Source organism: Monocercomonoides exilis, assembly GCF_001643675.1.
Source record: "Monocercomonoides exilis strain PA203 chromosome Unknown scaffold18-1597598, whole genome shotgun sequence".
Lineage (NCBI taxonomy): Eukaryota > Preaxostyla > Oxymonadida > Polymastigidae > Monocercomonoides > Monocercomonoides exilis.
The window spans coordinates 608,442-627,728 of NW_027150563.1; the positions used below are offsets into that span (position 1 = coordinate 608,442).

General features: G+C 30.2%; 3 protein-coding genes across 3 annotated transcripts; all 3 read left to right on the top strand.

Annotated features, from left to right (window-relative positions):
• Positions 1-4,212: 4,212 nt before the first annotated feature.
• On the top strand, positions 4,213-4,881 carry MONOS_10894 (uncharacterized protein; the record flags this gene model as incomplete). The annotated part of the gene is made up of 2 exons (XM_067863378.1): positions 4,213-4,389; positions 4,549-4,881. 2 exons carry the CDS (start codon positions 4,213-4,215, stop codon positions 4,879-4,881), a joined length of 510 nt encoding a protein of 169 aa, XP_067728808.1.
• Positions 4,882-10,857: 5,976 nt separating this feature from the next.
• On the top strand, positions 10,858-12,027 carry MONOS_16364 (uncharacterized protein; the record flags this gene model as incomplete). Its single annotated transcript, XM_067869274.1, has 2 exons — positions 10,858-11,630; positions 11,862-12,027. 2 exons carry the CDS (start codon positions 10,858-10,860, stop codon positions 12,025-12,027), a joined length of 939 nt encoding a protein of 312 aa, XP_067728809.1.
• A 450-nt stretch (positions 12,028-12,477) lies between these two features.
• MONOS_16363 (uncharacterized protein) lies at positions 12,478-13,701 on the top strand (the record flags this gene model as incomplete). Its single annotated transcript, XM_067869273.1, has 2 exons — positions 12,478-13,000; positions 13,073-13,701. The coding sequence occupies 2 exons, from the start codon at positions 12,478-12,480 to the stop codon at positions 13,699-13,701; spliced, it is 1,152 nt and encodes a 383-aa protein (XP_067728810.1).
• Positions 13,702-19,287: the final 5,586 nt, after the last annotated feature.

The following is a 19,287-nucleotide window of genomic DNA, read 5'->3' on the forward strand; positions in this document are numbered from 1 at the left end:
AATTGTATTTTCTTAAATTTTTTTACATTTTGCAATATTTTCATTTCAACTTCAATTTTTATTGGCTATGAAATAATAAAGAAGTAAAATTAAGTTTAAGTTTGAAATTATTTTGCTGAAAAATAAAACAAAAGAAAAAATCTTATATTTCTAAAAAATAATTTTTCCAATTTTTTTTAAAAGAGAGAAATGAGAGAGAAAATTGGTGAATGTTTATTAAGGTAAATGATAATGATGATAATGGCCTTTATGTGGTTATTTGAATATTGTGATTGTTATTTTGTTTGACTATGATTTTCATTGGATGAGAAAGAAGAAGATCGTGCGCGAGATAAGTTTGAATCTGAAGATGCAGAAGAATCTGATTGTTGAGAAAATAAATGATGAGTAAAAATCAATTGCAAAGATGAAATTGGAATATTTGACTGTGGTTGAGGAGAAATTGTCGTTTCATTCAGTGAAGCTTGAGAAGAATATTGTGTATTTATTAGGGGCAAAGGTGAATTCAATGAAAATTGATTAGATGAAGTCGACTTCCGCATACGAGTTGATTCCCATTGATCTGGAAGAAACCAAGAAAAAGTATAACTTCAAGTATCATCGTTTGTTCTTTCAATTTCTTTCAACTTATCTTCATTTCTTTCAGAATCGGGCAAATTCGCGTTATATCGGACATCGAAGTATTGATTTTATTGTTGATAGAAATGTCTATCAATCAAATATATTTATGTTTTGGTGATTCAAATAGCGCGGAAGTTAGTCAAAATCAGGTTTTTAATTTTTTTTTTCTTAAAAAAAATGATTGTGGCACATACAAAAAAGTCGAAAAATCGAAAAAATTGACGCAATTATTATTCACCCTCTCGTTCTGATAAATCTTCACAATCAGACAATCCCAAGCCATCACTTTTTGGAATAATTAAACATATGTGATGATTAAAAAATTAAAAAATTAAAAACAGAAAAAAAGAACTTGGCGGGATTCGAACCATAGACCATTCAATTAATACAAGAAAAATCCTAACCATACAATCAGTGCTTCACACTGAAAGATTCTATTCAAAATTTTTCTTTTATTTTTAACCCTAACCCTAAAACTTAACAAAAACCTATTAAATTAATTCAAATGCAAACCCTAACCTTAAAGCCACAGTCGAAACGAAAATTGTTTGAGAAATGAAAACCTTAAAAAAAAAAAAATAGGTTTATTAAACTATTCCGTAAACTGTTCTAGTGAACACTCATCATTAATAAATGCATAAATTTAATAAAAATCTGAAATTTTCATTTGTCTTGAAAAAGCTATTTTTGGACTTTATCTTTTTTTCGATAACCCTAATGAGAAATTGACCCAAAATTGTAATATTATCGAAACATTTTTAATTTTTACAAAACGTTTTCCGCGCCTTAAAACTATTTTTATAATGAATAACATACATATTTAGGTATATCAGACGCAAAAAACTGGAATTTTCGTTGTCCGATATAACGCGATTATACCCAGAATCGTTGAAATTAACACTTTGACTTTTTTCTTTTTCTTTTTCTTTTCCTTCAGAAGTTTATTCATCATCTATTTCTATTTCTTCTTTTTCTTCCAATTCCAATAATGAATGTTTATGTTTTTTCTCTTGATATGAATGCTTTGAAAACCGTTCGCAGTATGGGTCGTCTGATTCTGTTGATTCTTCTAAAAATGATAAATATTGGAAACATGAAAGTTAAAAAATGTTCTTTACATGCTCAAAAGAACAATATGGGTGCAAAAACAAAAACAAACCAATTCTTTGGATTGACTTTGAATATTCAAATGTTGAATTCTCATTTGCAAGATTTTGTTTTTTTCTTTGTCTTTCTGAGTATTTATTGTTCGCTTTCTTTTTCGCTTCCTTTTTTTGATAAAATAGAGTGTGAAGTTCGTAAATAATCAACTCGTTTGCTTCGCAATCTGATTTCGTTAAAGGATTGTGTAAAATGTGAAAATTGGTTAAACAAACTGAAAAAATAAAAAAATCTTCAACTGTTTTAATATCCATCGGCCAATTTCTTCTGAATACAGAAAATAAAGTCTTTAATCGTCCAAAAAATCTTTCCACAAAACTCTGTGCTTCGATAGATACGGTGTTCCATGTGGTTTTGTAATAATAGCTCCCAGTTCTGCTTTGGCTCCCATATATGCTGAGTCTGCCATGATTTTTGAGCCTTAAAGATGTTGAGAGAAGTTTGGATAGTGATTTTTAATAATTTCCTAGTCATGGACACTTCCTGGGTATAAATCGCTGATTGTGCTGGCTAATCAGTTCTTTGGATTGACTCCAATTTCAACTTTAACACAGTAAGAATGAAGTTTTCCACTCAATAATTTCATTCAATCTGCCAATTTTCCACTTGGCCTGTTAATAGGCACAATTGTGCAACCCATAATTAGACCAATCATTTGCAACTTTTTAATTCAATCTTTACGAAAAATCAAAAGAAAATTAACAAGTATATCTTTTGTGTTTCCAACAATGCTGTGGTATAACTGCGTAACTGAGCTATGTGATTTGTAAAATGGATAAGTCAAAAGTTCTGTCATTGACGTTGATCATTAATGAAGGAAACTGAGAAAAAAAAGAAGTTCTTCATCAATATTTTAAATAACTCTTTGCTTACCATGATGTTGAGGTAATTCATAATCAAGAAGAAGAAGCAACATATCAAATTCTGTTCTTGTGAAACCTGTCAAGCGGAAAAATCCGTGAATGGGGTCTTCGCTTTTTTGACAAGCTTTTACAAATAAGGATTTTTTTTTTCTCTTCTGGAGTTATTGGTAGATGCGTTGAAAGCGTTATTCTTTTTTCTGCACGCTCAAGAACCTCCAAAAAATTTTATCGTTCCATGACTAATATTTATTTACATAATTTCAATTGATCATGAACCATTTTTTGTTCAATCAACTTTATGATCGATGAACCAGTATTTGAAGTTAAAAATTGATTGAGTCATTTTGAAAAAGAATTTGTTTTATCGCATTTTTATAAAACTTAATTCGATTTTGTTCCACTTTTTCTTATTGAATAATTTTATTCTAAATATACTTTTTATTTTTTTTTTATTTTTCTTCTTATTTGACATATGCTCGCACAGTTTGATTTTTTCATGATTGCAACTTCAATGTGCAAAGTTTTGCTTATCCTTTATTTCAGTTACAACAATCATTATCAACATGGAAACATTAAACATATGAATGGATTTTTCAAAAGCTTCATATTTTCAAATTTTTGTATTTCTTTCTTTTTTTTCCATTTTTCTTCATTTGATGCTTTCTTTGAATCCAAAAATACACAATAACAAATTTGAAAGAAAATTTTTGTTACTAAACTTAAAAACAATTGATGATAAACGTATATGAAAGCATATTAGTCATTATTTTTTTTATTGTTTATCTCGTTCATATTAGCATATGTTTTTAATCACCAATTCAAATTCATGATCATTGCAGCTGCATTAATTACATAAAGATATAATTTTGATGTTGTGAGGAGTTTGATGAGATGATGTTTAAAGTTGATGGAATGAATAATAATTGAAACAAGCCATTTATCAGAGAGCTTAAGTAATTACGTGGTTCTATTCTGGTGTTGCGTGAGCTGCTGCAAAGGGGTGAACGCACATGAGCGAAATTACATTTAAAGGGTTTTGCTAATAATACAGATGGTGGAGCAGATTCAGTAGATTATTATGAAGCTGTCCTCCGTGTGGAAGAATCAATTGGATTTTCAAAACAGTTGATGAGTATGATCTCCGTTCGATCTTCAATCTGGTTGATGCTTCTCTTCGCTCATCTGCAATAACACTGTTTGTGGATCGATCGAGGCATTCGAGGTTAGATGTGGAGAAGCTGGACCACGAATTAAAGGGGGGAGGGGTTGCCGTGCGAGAAGTGTGGGAGATTGTGGAGAAGTGTCTGGAAGAAGCAGGGCTAAGGATGGATGATGTTGTTCTGTTGTGCTAAAGGAACGATCTGTTGGCATGGGAGGATGGAGAAGAAGACGAAGCAGAAGAAATAACAGCAACAGAAGAATAATGAAGAGGAAAATAAAAAGGAAAAACACGAGAATACGAATCAAGAGATAAAGAAGTTTTCGTTGTTCTTGATGTTGTTGTTAATGATCTGAGACGAAAAGCGAGCTGATGGAGCATCTTCAATGGAAGCACAAGATCATTTCGATGAGTCAAAAGATAATTTCAAAGCTTAGCGAGAAAGACAGCGAAGAAGTGATGAAGCAACAGGAGCAGCTGGATGTGAAGAAGAAGAAGGAGAAGCACATTGGTATGTTGATCGAGATGGAGAAGAGCAGAACGAAGCAGGATAGCGTGGAAAGAGATGATTGTGAAGTTTCAATGGTGTGGAAGGAGAAAAAATGTTACGGGAGGGTTAAATAAAGTGTGCGCTTTGGAGCTGCATAAGCAGTTGTCGTCTGTGCAGATGAAGTGGCTGCGATGCTGCTGAATGCAGATCTCTATTTTTCTGTCGCAGAACAACTCAGTTGTCAAGACGGGTAGCCGGTGCTGGATGATCAGGCACAGATGCTTTCGTGTGCGAGTGGGGAAAGGGATGAATCGAAGTGTTGTTGCTGTGCAGTTGGAGGTGGTGAAGAGAGAAAGGCTGCATGTTCTGTTCCGAACGGAGCTGCTGTTGGTGGAGCTGGTGAGGCTGCAGCAGGGGAGGAATGTGGTTGGAGGTCAATCTTCTTTGGTTTTCCTCCGGGGAACGTGCAGTTTGTGGAGTTGTTTCACGAGCCGATAGAGTGGCAGAGAAAGGGAGAAGGAATCAATGTCTTTTCGTGCATCACCACAATTAGCTTTTTCAACACGACACAAACAGGTTCTGAATAGAAAAGAATTGGTTATCAACAACATGCTGCTGTCATTTGAGTATGCATTGTGTGTGTGATCGATCCTTCCATTTCTCCACTCGCATTTTCATTGGAGTTGCAATTTCCATCGCAATCTTCATCTTTTCCTTTTTTTTCGTCTTCTTTCTTTTCTTTCTTTTTTCTTTTTGTTCAATTCATCTTTAAGCAACTCTCAATGTTCTATTTTCTTTTTTCTTTTTTTCTTCCTTATCATTTCACTTTCTTTTTCAATCATACAACCTCTGAATATCTTTTTCTTGAAGAATTTTTGTCTAATTTCTTCTTCGACCATATCGTTAACTTTTTTCTTTCTCTTATTGCTTTTAACAAGATTTGCCAGATATACTCTCTCAAATTTACAAAAAATGATCTTTTCCCTTCATTTATTATATACCGATTTCATAAGTGAGTGATTCATGCTCTTTTTCCATATGAAAACATGACTGAAAATGCATTTGCCTAAATCGTCATGCCAGAAAAAAATAATATGTGATTTAAAAAAATTTTTCAAAAAACCTAACCTATATCTTTAAATGTTAATTGATCTTTAGTAACTTTATTCTTTCTTCTTCTTCAAACACTGATCCTAATTTGCTGTGAAACTTACCTGTCTCTTCTTCTCTTTTTTTCTGCTTTATCAAAAAAATAACCAAAGTCATGCCCGCAGTTTTGCTTGCTCTCAAATATCTGATAAAACTCTAAATTGAAATAAAAACGAGGAAGTGGAAGAGGAAGAAGTGATGCAATCGAAATGCTATGAAAACGATGGAAGAAATGAAGGCAGTGACGTTAAAGAAGAAGTTGAAGAAGACGACGAATAAGAAGAAAAACATAAAGAAGGATGTGAAGAGTGAGAGAAAAATGTGAAAGAGATGCATAAAAAACGAAACATTTGATAACATTTCAGTTATTTGAAGAGAAAATGAAAGAGACAAGGAAAATCAACATGATGAGATATCATATTGACGAAAGTGGTTATCCTGAAAAACAGAAATTTAAGGAATGAAAAGCAAAATGCATTAAAACTGCCAAGTCACCTTCCATTTTTTGAAACAGAACTTTTAACAGCTTTGTGCAACGATAGTATTCAGCCCAACAATAAAAGATTAGACGATGATGAGGCATCAATTGCTGCTGAAGCGAAGAACAGTGCAAAATCTCATGCAAAATTAGAAGGCGAGAAGTTCCATATGGAGAAGCTGCAATGATGTTATGACGCTTGGCCAATAAATCAAAAATAAGATGGAACAATGTGCAAATCATGAAAAAGTGGAAGTTCTAAGGATTAATATAAATCAAGTGTTTCATAATATTAATAAAAACAATATATCTGCTATCAAGAGATCGGCTTTCACCATCGTGCTTTTTATATTTAGGAAACAGATAGTAATAGCATGAATACAACAATCTGCTCTTTTTTTCAATGAAATAATTTTCGTAAAATAATTCAAATTTTTTTTAACATTTTGTTTCATGTCGAATCAAAAAATTGTTGGTCCAATTGCAAGAATAACTTGTTTTGATTCTGGTTGTTGCTGTGATTTTCCGTTCACACTCTCACTGAAAATTGGATCATTTCGAAATTTCACAACCAAATGCATTTATGCATGAATAGATGTGACGGTTTTCCGAATAACTTTCAAAAACATGAATGTTCAGCACAATGATTGCCACTCGATGCATATTTCACAGACAAGTTTCTGAAAGTGCAGTCATGTCTTTGTTGTTTTTTTCTCATTCTTACATCAGAAAATAGTCTTTTGATGATAAAGCCGAAATTTTAAAAATATGAAACCCAATTTTGTTGTGAAATGTAATTGTCCAATGTTAACTTTAATTATTCCGAACTGTCCAAACCGAATATAATCACATCTGATTTTGCACAACTTTTTGCGTTTAAATCGATTGTGATTATAAACGAAGTCGCTTTTCATAGAAAAAATAGAAAAAAAATGTAAATTTATTAGGTTGGTTTTTTGGTAAATGCAGAAGATAGGGGTACCGATTTTTTTTGTTTGATCCTGGAAAAAATAAAATAAACAACAACAAATATATATATTTGTAATATTCATATCACTTAAAGTTTTTTTTATTTTCACATTTTTGTAAACATATGGGAAATACTTTTTGATATCATATTTTTTCGATCAAAGTTTTCGAATTAACAATTTGTCGCAAATATTCAGAAATAAATCAAATGTTATTTCAAATGTCATAAATGAATTTCACTGTCTTTCTATGATAATGCACATTTGAAAGATAACAACTTGTAAAAATGAAACGCTTTTTTGTAAAATTTTTTGCAAATAACTGTGAATAAGAAAATTGTTCTCCCCACGAAAAAATATATGATTTCAAAAATAATCACCCATATGGGTAATTCTTTTTGAAAAGTCGCAAATGTTTAATTTCTAAATAAATCAAAAATTTCATTTTTGGCTCAAATTTCTGTTTCAGCTCACAAATCTCCTCAAGAATGTTTGAAATAGCATTATCAATGAATAGATTTGATTGAAGTGAAGTTTGATATTAGTTAACAAAAATTTGAGCAAAATATAAAAATTGTGAAGTATTAGAAAATTAAACATTTGCGACTTTTCAAAAAGAATTACCCATATTATGCTCGTTTTTCAGAAAATATGGGATTGATCAGTTTTCGTTGTCATTTGATCCTGACTGAATTTGAAACAAACATATCTATTTCGAGATATTTAAGAATGTTTATGGACTTTGATTGCACTTGGACATGGTATCGAGTGCAATTACTTAATTGCTGTTCCAAAAAATGCACGAATTGTCAAAAACAAATGAATTTATGTCTTAATATGGGGAAGCGTTGCTGGATATGAAAAAATTGCAAAAGAAAAATAAGTGTTTTTAAGGACATTTCGTTTTTCATGTCAAAGATTAGGATATCAAAACTTCTGCAACTTTTGCTATAATTATATATGAAATTAAGTTTCTAACAAATTTCGTATTTGGTGGGCATTAGCAGAGACATAGTTTCATATTGAGCAAGCGTTTCAAGAAAATCTGCTGTTGACACTGTTGCGAAAATGGATTTGACATTGGGAGGATAAGAGTGCAACGTTGAAATAGATGAACCCGTTCTATGCAAAAGAGAATTATAAAAAGAAGGGGCTAAACAACAAATATGGATCTTTGGTATGGTGGAGCGAAAAACTGATCGTAACCAAGGAAAATGTCTTATTGTCCGTGTTGTAAACAGAAAGAAAGAAACTTTTATACCCATTATTGAAAATTTCGTAAAAAAGCAGACAACAGTTTATTCTGACGAGTGGCGAGCGTATTCCTGTTTGAATTCTTTGGGTTTTAAACATTCAACGGTTTGCCATAAGTATCGGTTCAAAGATAAAATATCATCTGCTTGCACGAAAATTATCGAAGGGTTTTGGAGTCAATTAAGAAATTTTTTACCACGTACAAGTACAAGATTAAAACTTTAGATAATTATTTGGAAAGTTTTATGATGGAAAAAAACAAACCTTTACATTTTCACGAGTATGTTTGAATGATTCATGATTTTGAACATGCAAAGGAGTTCGAAAAACAAAAGGAGCAAATTGAAGATATTGTTGATGAAAACACAGAGACTGATAGCGATATAACTCTAACAGCTGAAGGATCATCGGACGAGGATCTAGGAGCAGGTGATGGCAGTGAAGCTTCTGAATACACTGAAAATTGAGTTTTTTAATATTTTTTCACATTCGCAAAATATCACAAGAATTCACTCAATGTTCTCATTTATTTTCTTAAAACTGCATCGAAATTGTCAATGAAGCTTTTTGAGTATATTCAAAAATTTTTCTATTAAAAAAATAGGTACCCCTATCTTCTGCTCTTACCGGTTTTTTTATCCGGACATTTTTTTTAATCCGAACATTTTTTTAATTGGCGTTTCTCAATAAATAAAAACTGAAAATAGAAATAGCATATTGAAACAGGTTTGAATACGTATTTAATGTTCATATTAAAAAATTTTTTTGTCAATTTTTGTTTTTGATGAAGATCTTGGGAATTTTTAATTTATTTTTGATCATTTGTTTTGTTTATTTTGGACTATCTTTCTTTTTTTGTTTATTTTTAACTACAAGGCCATGAAACACACACGATGAAGTTTTATTATTCCAAATGTTTTATGTTTTTTCCTATTTTTTCAGGAGTTATTCGCATTTCATCGTTTTTGACAAAATTCATGAAGAATTGAATATTTTGAATGATACGACATTTATTAGATATTTTTGATGATGTGAATGAAAAGGAAAATACTTTAAGGAAGACTTTATTTGGTTATAACTTTGTGAAGTATTGTTGCAATAGTTGTATCAATCAGTTTTTGATTATTACTTGTTTGTTCATTTCATTTTTGTTTCAATTTAATATAACTAACAAATGAAATATGCAAAGTATTTTAATATTTTTAACATGGCATGTTGTATTATTAATCGTAAAATACAACAACAGATTAGAAAATTTCAGTTTTTCATGATTTTTGTCAAAAACGATGAAATGCGAAAAACTCCTGAAATAATAGGAAAAAACATAAAACATTTGGAATAATAAAACTTCATCGTGTGTGTTTCATGGCCTTGTAGTTAAAAATAAACAAAAAAAGAAAGATAGTCCAAAATAAACAAAACAAATGATCAAAAATAAATTAAAAATTCCCAAGATCTTCATCAAAAACAAAAATTGACAAAAAAATTTTTTAATATGAACATTAAATACGTATTCAAACCTGTTTCAATATGCTATTTCTATTTTCAGTTTTTATTTATTGAGAAACGCCAATTAAAAAAATGTTCGGATTAAAAAAAATGTCCGGATAAAAAAACTACCCAAATTAATTTTGTGTCAATTTTTTTTGTTTTTTAAATTCTTCACAAAAAACACATTTTTCACTTGCGAAATTAATTTTTATCATAAATACACATTATTTAGACTTATTTAATCACATTTTTGAAAAAGAGAAAAGTTGAGATTTTTGATCAAAAAATCGATTTTTCAATGAAAAATGAACCCTTAATAATAAAAAATGTGATATATATTTTCAGCCCTGTGATTATATGCGATGAAAAATGAATGAAAAATATGCCAAAAATGTCGGTGCATCGAAAAATATGACAACATACGAATGTGATTATATTCGACGTGATCATATCCGGCTTTAACTGTTGCTTGCACAAATGGCAAAGAAGAAAAAGCGATTTTCATTCTTTTTAAATCAAATGAGGATAGGAAAAAAAATGAAAGAACAATATGCGAAAGATATCTCTGGACGAAACATTAAACTTCTGATAATAATTTTTTAATAAAAAAGTTATTGAAAGAGATGCACATAGTATCACATTTATATTCTTCACAATATGAACTTTGTGAATCATGGAATTTGAACAAATTTTATTTGTGCACAGACTGTAAGATTATTTAACACGATATTTCATCAGGGTTTAAAACTCCAATAATATTACTCAGAAAAGTGTTCATTTGTTGAAGCAAACAAATATATTCGGAAAAAAACAGTGATTCATTCTGGGCAAAAGTATTTTTTTCATAATCATAAAAGCAATCACATTTTCAGAAATAAAATCGACCTTTGATGGATAATTTGGTGAATAAAGATATTTTTCTAAAAATTACAAACTTAATAAACTATAATGGTTTGTATTTTTTGATCAGCGGTGATTTTTCAAAAATTTTCACTCAGTCAGACATTGATTACGCAAAATAGTTCGATATAAAAAAAACAAAAACAATGCACAAAATAAAAGTTTGTTTTTTGTCATTAAAAAAAATTTGTTTAAATGAGTATTTATTTGTCTTTCACATTCATTTTATGAATTTCATTTATGAGTGATTGAAGATTTGAGGTGAAGCAGAACGAGAAGGAGAGGAAGCACTGTTTGCATGGAATTCGAAAGAATGGATAACGATGAATGGATTTGTGATGGAAGTGGAAGTGATTATTAATGGGAAATCACCAATCACAATGACAAGTGGAGTGAAATTGGAGATTTTGAATAGCAGAGTGAGTGGAGTGGAGGAAAATATGGAAGTTGCATGTGGAAATGGAGGAGGGGGATGTTTGAATGTTGGGATGGGAGTTATTGGGAATGTGAAAATTGAAGAAAGCAATTTTTCATCAAGATGCTCAGGTGGAAGTGGGATGAAAGTGGGAGGGATGAAGATATCAGTGGGGAAGAGAGGGAGTTTGGAGATGAAAAATGTGAAATATAATGAATGCGAAGTGCCGATAGAGGATGATGAGAATGGAGGAAAAGGAATGGGAGGAGGGATGTTTGTTGAATTGTCAGATGAAATGGGATTTTTAGTGTTGGAAGGAATGACATTTGAGGGATGCAATGCCTGGAAAGGGAATGATGTGTTTGTTTCAGGATGGTATCTGAGAGAGATTGTGAATGAGGAGAACCTGAAATGGGAGATAAAGGAAGAGGAGTTGGGATCATTGGATAAGCTGTGTTGGTGGGAGAGGAAGACAACAGGAGAGGAGGGATATGTGATTCCATTGGTTGTGTATCTGTGGAGCAACTGGAGTGGGGATGGGTTTGTCACTTTTGAAAGTGGAAAAGATTTCAGTGGTTGTGGGTATTCAGAAGCTCCATGCTCATCGATTGACCACTTGACATCACTTCGATATCCAACACTTGGAAAAGGCGAATACAAGATCAGCATTGTGGGATCAGGGTTGTTGATCCATTCCATAAAATTTTCTTTTTCATTTTGATTTATATCTTCATCTTCATCTTCATCATCAATTTCAGATTCACCAAAAGTGGTGATTGAAGGAACAAAGAAAGGCACAGCAGTGATTATCAGTGTTGAAGATGAGAATGATGCAAATGGCAGTCCATTAATATCATCTGGCGTTGGTTTGACACAGGTAAATTTGTCATTCTCAAATCCAAATCCAAACAGTCATCATGAGATATTGATCGAATCATCAGGAGCAAACATCTGTTTGTCAGTTGTGGATTGCTCATTTGGCTCATTAAATGGAATGGCAGATGCAGGGTTTTGTGCGATGAAAGTGAATGGAGGCAGAGTTGTTGTTCAAGGATGTTCGATGGATGCAGTTGGTTAGTTGAGAGGGTTCATCGCTTTCAGTGCAACAGCAACAAGGGAGGTGATTGTGGAGGATGTGAACATCTCGAATGTTGGGGTGAAGGAGAGAAGTCTGATATCGATGTTTGAGGATGAACAGACGAATGGGAAGAATATCAAAAGAGGGATGAATGGAGGGGAAAACAGGCATTCAAACAACGAAAAAGTGGTGATAAAAGTGAATGGGTCTTCGTTCACAAACATCACAAATGGAGAAAACAGAGTAGGGGTGATGAGTGTGGATTCGTTTGCGAGGGCAATGGAGTGTGTGTTGGAGGGGTGTTCGGTTACGAGTTGCAGGAGTGAAATGAGCGAGGAAGGAGGAGGGATGAAAGTGTGTCTGAAGAGATGAGAATCAGAAGTGAGAGTTGTTGGATGCTTGTTGTGGATGTGTTCGTGCTCGGGGGTGAAGGGAAGAGGAGGCGGGGTAATGATTGATGCACTTGACCCGAATGTGGAGCACACAAACACGGAAATGCCACAACTTGGGCTGAGATTGGATGATATCCGATTCATGATGAATGATGCATTTGTGGGGAAGGATGTGTTCATCCGATGCGATTCGATTGTGTCACAGTTGAATGAAAGACTGTTTGGACTGGACTTCAACCAGGAAGCGCTGAAGTGGAAGTACTCGATGTGTGGGAGCGATGAAGAAGGTAAAGTTGATGTTGATCTGATCCCTCTGATCACATTCTTTCGTTTAGCACAGGTGTTTGTCTCTTTGAGTGGAAGAGATGACAGACAATGTGGGGCGCAGAACAATCCTTGCCTGAGCATTGGAAGTGCTATGAAGCACATTCAAAGAGGAGTGTGGAATTCCATTTGGATTGATGGGGAAGGTGTGATTGGTGGAGAGTGTGTGATTGGGGATATGAATGTGAAGAGTCTAAAGAAGACTCAATCGACAATTATTCTTAATGGAAAGATGGAGATTGTGGAGGATGAAGGGAGTGTGGTTGTGTTCGTGAATGAGAGTTCCGTGGAGAAATGAAATTTCTTGTTTGGATTGAGCTTTGAATCAGAGTATTCATTCATTGTGAAAGTGAAGAATGGAACATTGGGGGTGAGTGAGCGTTGGTGGAAGAGTGTTGGAACGACGACACTTTTGAACAGCATAATTGTGGAAGTGGAGTGGGTAGAGCTGGAGATGGAAAAATGTGTTGTCAGCAGTGTTTCCACTTCACAACAGATATTGTCAGTCTGTGAAGGGAGCAAGGCTGTGATATATCAGCTGAGGATGAGCGATATCGAGAGCGAGGATGGAGGGATTGTTGATGCGAAGAAAGCAAGGGTGGAGGCGAAGGAGATGTCGATGAGCAACATCACCAGACAGAACAGAGGGAGCATAGTGAAGATCGTTGATTGTGCAGAAAGAGTGGATTTGATGAAGTGCTCGATGAGGATGTGTTTGGGAAAAGAAGAGAAAGGATGGATGGTGAGTGTGTGGAACTGTGAATGTGTGAACGTTTATTGTTGTGAGTTTGATGGAGAAAAGGTGGAGAATGAAGAGAGAACAAGAAATGAGCAGGATGGAGGAGAAAGAAAAGAGGAGATGTGCAAGTGGAATGACTCAACGGTTGAATTTGATAATAGTGAAGTTAACTTGAATGAATCAATGATTGCAAATACATCCGAAGGAGGATTGAAGTGAATGGAGGTTATATTAAGACAAAAGTCATAAACGTTAAACATTATTTTCTGAGACTTTTACACTTTGCAGGAATAAAAATTGCGAATTTTCTTGTTGTAAATAACAATAATGTTAATGTTTTTAATTATTTATTTAAAAAGAAGTGAGCTAATTGAAAATATGATGATATGTTAAAGTGAAATTGGGAATTGTTCTGTTTTACTGTTTCATGCATTTGTTTTTCTTCTTTAAGTTTTTTGATTCATTGGAAAATCATTTTTTCTTTTTTTCTTCATCTCTCTATTTTTATTGATCTTTATTTCACAATAACTTACTGATTCTTTTTCTGAATTTGACGCATGTTGGTTTTCATTTTTTTTGCAAAATCTTCCATTGCTTGACCTTTTTCTTTTATATTTTTTTTTCCGTGGTTTAAAATCGTTCACATCAGATTCAAGGAAGTCCTCATAGCAGTCATCTGTTTTTTTGTTCATCATTTTTATCCATTTCGCTGTTATCTTCACTATCCTGAAGCTTTGTGATAAACACACCGCTTGAGTCTGATTCATCATTTTTTTCTTGTTTAATATTTTGTGCATTTTCATTTTCTTCGTCATTTCTCTCCTTTTTGTCATCTTCTTTATCATCGAATAAATTACAATGATTTTCTCCGTTTGATATGTCATCTTTTTCATTATTGCATTCATCATCATATTCGTTGATCAATTTTCTGTTCACCTTCTCAACAATAACTTTTGATCCTTTTCTACAAATTTTTTTCATTTCTTTTAAGGATGTTTCAAGTTCATTTTCATCCAACAATGTTTCATCATTATCTTTTTTCTTATTTACTTCTTTTCTAAGAATGAATAATAATAATTTGAACTTTCTTTCTTTTGTTAATACTGTTTTCGCTTTCATTTCACATTTATTGAAAGATTCAATGAGATTGTCAAAATCCCCTTTTAAAATATTTTAATATTGTCGAGGATACTGTTGACTGCGCCTATATTATTAGATTCGAATTTATAATTGTATTCAAAAGGGAAATGCTTTTTGAAAAGTTACAAATGTTGTATTTTCAAATGAATCAAAAATTTCATATTTTGCTCAAATTTCTGTTTCCACTCACAAATCTTCTTTGGAATGTCTGAAATAGAATAATCCAGAAATAGATTCCATATAATTGTCGTTTAGAGCATGCTCACTAAAATTTGAGTTAAATGCAAATATTTTGATTTATTTGAAAAAAAACAATAGGAAGTTTTCAAAAAAAAAAAAAAATCAGCTATATGAAAAAAATGAAATGAAATGGGGGAAAATATGGACTTTTAAGCTTTTTATGCACAAAGCATGAAAAAATTGCTTCACTCATAACTTTTGATCGCTTTCTCAGATTTCAAAATAAATTTGATTTTCATATTTTGAAAACAGGCACCATTGTTATCAAAATATAAAGAATAGTGACATTTCACGAATGTCAAAAAATGAATTCATTTTTATTATGTTTTTTGATCGCTTAAAGTCAATGAATAGTGCATATTTTTTTAATGAAAATTCATGAAGTGAAATATTTTTCACCAAATAATCATTATATGTCAAATTTTTTTTGAAAAGTTCCTTTTGTTTAATTTTCTAATAATGAAAAAATTTAATATTTCGATCAAATTTCTGTTCCCACTTACGAAACTTCACTTAAAATAAAATAATAACATCGTCAAGATTGTGTTTTCATGACAGCAAAATTTTGTGAGTGGGAACAGAAATTTGATCGAAATATAAAATTTTTTCTTCATTTGAAAATTAAACAAAAAGAACTTTTCAAAAAAATTTTGACATATTTGTTCAAGATTGAAGTGGTTTGCAAAGACAAATACTAGCAATACAGTTTTTTGTTTGTATTTTCCGTTAATGAAATGATAAAGTTGAAAAAATTCAACAATATTCAAGATTCAATGATGATGAATTTTTCAAGAACAAACGAATTCTTCTTCTACAAATATTTCTCAAAGCATTTGAATTGCTTAATCTGGAAAAGCAGGTTGGAATTGTTCCAAAAGCAATTTGGTGAATGCAAATCTCATTTTTAAAAAACATTAAAATGAATTATAAATTTTTGAAAAACACTCTCTTCCGACATCCAAACAACGAACTTTTTTTTTTTTTTTCACTCAATTGCATTCAGTCACATTCTAACACTTATGATTATTTATTTTGTCAATTGTCTCGAGAAAGATATTCAGAGGACAGCAGAAAATGTGGGTGATTACAGCCAAAACCGGATATAATCACATCGGTTTTTGCATAACTTTTTGTGTCTATATCCGATTGTGATTATACACGATGCAACTTTACACAGAAAAAAATAAATATTAATTATAAAAATAATTAATTTTGCGTCGATTTTTTTATTTTTGAAAATTCTTCATGAAAAAGCATTTTTCACTTGCTTGATCAATATTGATCATAAATACACATAATTTAGACTCATTTGAGTACATCTTTGAAAAAGAGAAGAATTTAAATTTTTAATCAAAAAATCGATTTTTCATTGAAAAAAGCACACATAATTTAAAAAAATGTGAATAAATATTTTCTGCTCTGTGATTTCATGTAATTGAAAATGAATGAAAAACAAGTAAAAAATGTCGGTGCATCGAAAAATGTGACAATAAACGAATGTAATTATTTTCGAAGTGATTATATCCGGTTTAGACTGTATTTTTGAAATCATAATTTCTCTTTCATAATTATCGAATCTAAAATTTTCATTGAACATTCACAAATGAACACTGAAATATGAAATGGCTCAGTGAAGACATCTTCATCTTTATTTTTACAAAAATATTGGTTTTTGAAACAATTGGGATGTATTTTGCATTTGAATACAAAATGACTTTCCAAATACTAACAACCTTTAAAAAAAACAGCACTCCTTAAAAAGGGATGATTTCAAAAATAATCTCACATGTTAAAAAATCCAAAAAATCGCAAAACTTTGGAATTTTTTGAAGACTACAAAATATTCTTAAAATAACTTACAGTCAAAACCGGATATAATCACGTCGAATATAATCACATTCGTTTATTGTCACATTTTTCCATGCACCGACATTTTTGGCCTATTTTTCATTCATTTTCCATCGTATATAAGGGTGATTCTTTTTGAAAAGTCACAAATGTTAAATTTTCAAATATATCAAAAATTTCATTTATTGCTCAAATTTCTGTTTCAGCTCACAAATCTCCTCAAGAATGGTAGAAATAGCATTTTCAAGAAATAGATTCTATTAAAGTTGAGTTTTATATTTGTTAACAAAATATTTAGCAAAATATGTAATTTTTGATTTATTTGAAAATAAAACATTTGTGACTTTTCAAAAAGAATCACCCATAATCACAGGGCTGAAAATATATAATCACATTTTTTATCATTATGCGTGATTTTTTCTATGAAAAATCGATTTTTTGATCAAAAAACTCAATTTTTCGCTATTTCAAAAATGTGCTCAAATAAGTCTAAATAATGTGTATTTATGAAAATAGTTAATTTCGCAAGTGAAAAATGCTTTTTCATGAAGAATTTTCAAAAATAAAAAATTTGACCCAAAATAAATTATTTCATAAATTAATTTTTATTATCTTCTGTGTAAAGCATCATCGTGTATAATCACAATCGGATATAGTCACAAAAAGTTGTGCAAAACCAGATGTGATTATATCCTGTTTAGACTGTAATCACAAACGAAAGAAAGCGAAAGCAAATCTCTCTTCAAAAACTTTCATTAATCGAAATTAATAGAAATGAATTACAATAATTTTTTCTGGAATTCACATTCATTACAATTTATTTATATGATAATTAATTCAGTAAATTTATCCATCTATAATTTAACTTCCCATTTATCCATCAAATAATCATTCAAACAATATCAATTAACTCGAAAACAAAATGAACTTTTATTTCTCATAAATAAAAATCGAAACAAATTATTATTTAATATATTCTTATGTTAAAATATCATAAATCTCATTATATAGAACTTCTGTATCGATTAATAAACATAAAGTTACAGTTGAATGAGTTGTAAAAAATATATATTTTATAAACAAACAAATCAAAAGTTGAAAATTTTTGCTTTCAAAATCTAGATATAAAAAAGTAATTGCTTTTTTATTGTTTTTAAAAGTATTATAAGTATTTTTTGTCTTTTAGTGATTAATAAACAAATTCATGATTGAAGTTGTTTTTGTTTATAAAAAAAATATATGATGGTGTTGAATTTTTGGTTTTTGTAAATTTTTATATATTTGACTTTATATTTTACAGTAATAATTTACAAAATGTTTTATTCTTTAAGTTGTTATTTATTTGATGTGAAACTATTTTCAGCTAATATTTATTTATTTTATTAATATTAAATATTGAGTAAAAGTTTTTGTGTTATTCGAAAATGTTAGTTACTTTAATTTTTTGTATTGATTTGTTTTGAAGTTACACCAAAAATAATTCTAATTCGAAAAAAAATAATTCAATTTCGGAATTAATAATTCGAATTCGAAAAAAAATAATTCGATTTCGGAATTAATAATTCAAAATCGAAAATTAATAATTCAATTTCGTAATTTATTAATTCGATTTCGAAAAAGAATAATTCAATTTCGAAATGAAAAATATTTTGATTTGTGGAATGAATAACTTGTGTTTTGTGTTTTGAATTCTCATTATTTTTATTTCATCAGTTCACTTTGCTTATCTATATTTGAAAAATGATGCATTTTCTACAAATAATTTTCATTCATTTTGATTGAAAATATTTTATTTTGAAGTTTATTTGAAAAGAAAATGAATTCATTTTCTTATTAAAAATTGATGATTTTAATATATTTACCAAAGTAAAAAAAATTTTTTTATTGGTAAAAAAATTCTTGTTTTTTGTTATTCAATAAACGTAATTGAAATTTAAAAATTTTTATTTTGTTATTCAACAGAATGAATTTTTTTATTATTTTAATCATTTGAGTGATGATTTTCGAAAATGAAAAAAATTTTCAAGAAATCGATTTTTTGATTGTTTCATTTTTAAAAAACAGTTTTCTTTGAGTAATAATATTTGTTTGGAAAAAAAATAACTTGAACTTTTCCGAAATCCATTCTCTAGAAAAATAGAAAATTTCAGTTTTTAATGAATTTCGAAATTGAAATATTCATTTTCGAAATTGAATTATTCTTTTTCGAAATCGAATTAATAAATTACGAAATTGAATTATTAATTTTCGATTTTGAATTATTAATTCCGAAATCGAATTATTTTTTTTCGAATTCGAATTATTAATTCCGAATTTGAATTATTCTTTTTCGAATTCGAATTATTAATTCCGATTTTGAATTATTCTTTTTCGAAAATGAATTATTTTTTTTCGAATTAGAATTATTTTTGGTGTATTATTTATAAGAAATTATTTAAACAAAAACAAATGAAAAGAAATTGTTGAATTGGATAATATTGATTACATACACATAAATTATTATGTTTCAAGATTATATTTGGATTATTTTTTTGAAAACTTCCATTAGTTTAATTTTCAAATTATTCAAAAATTTCT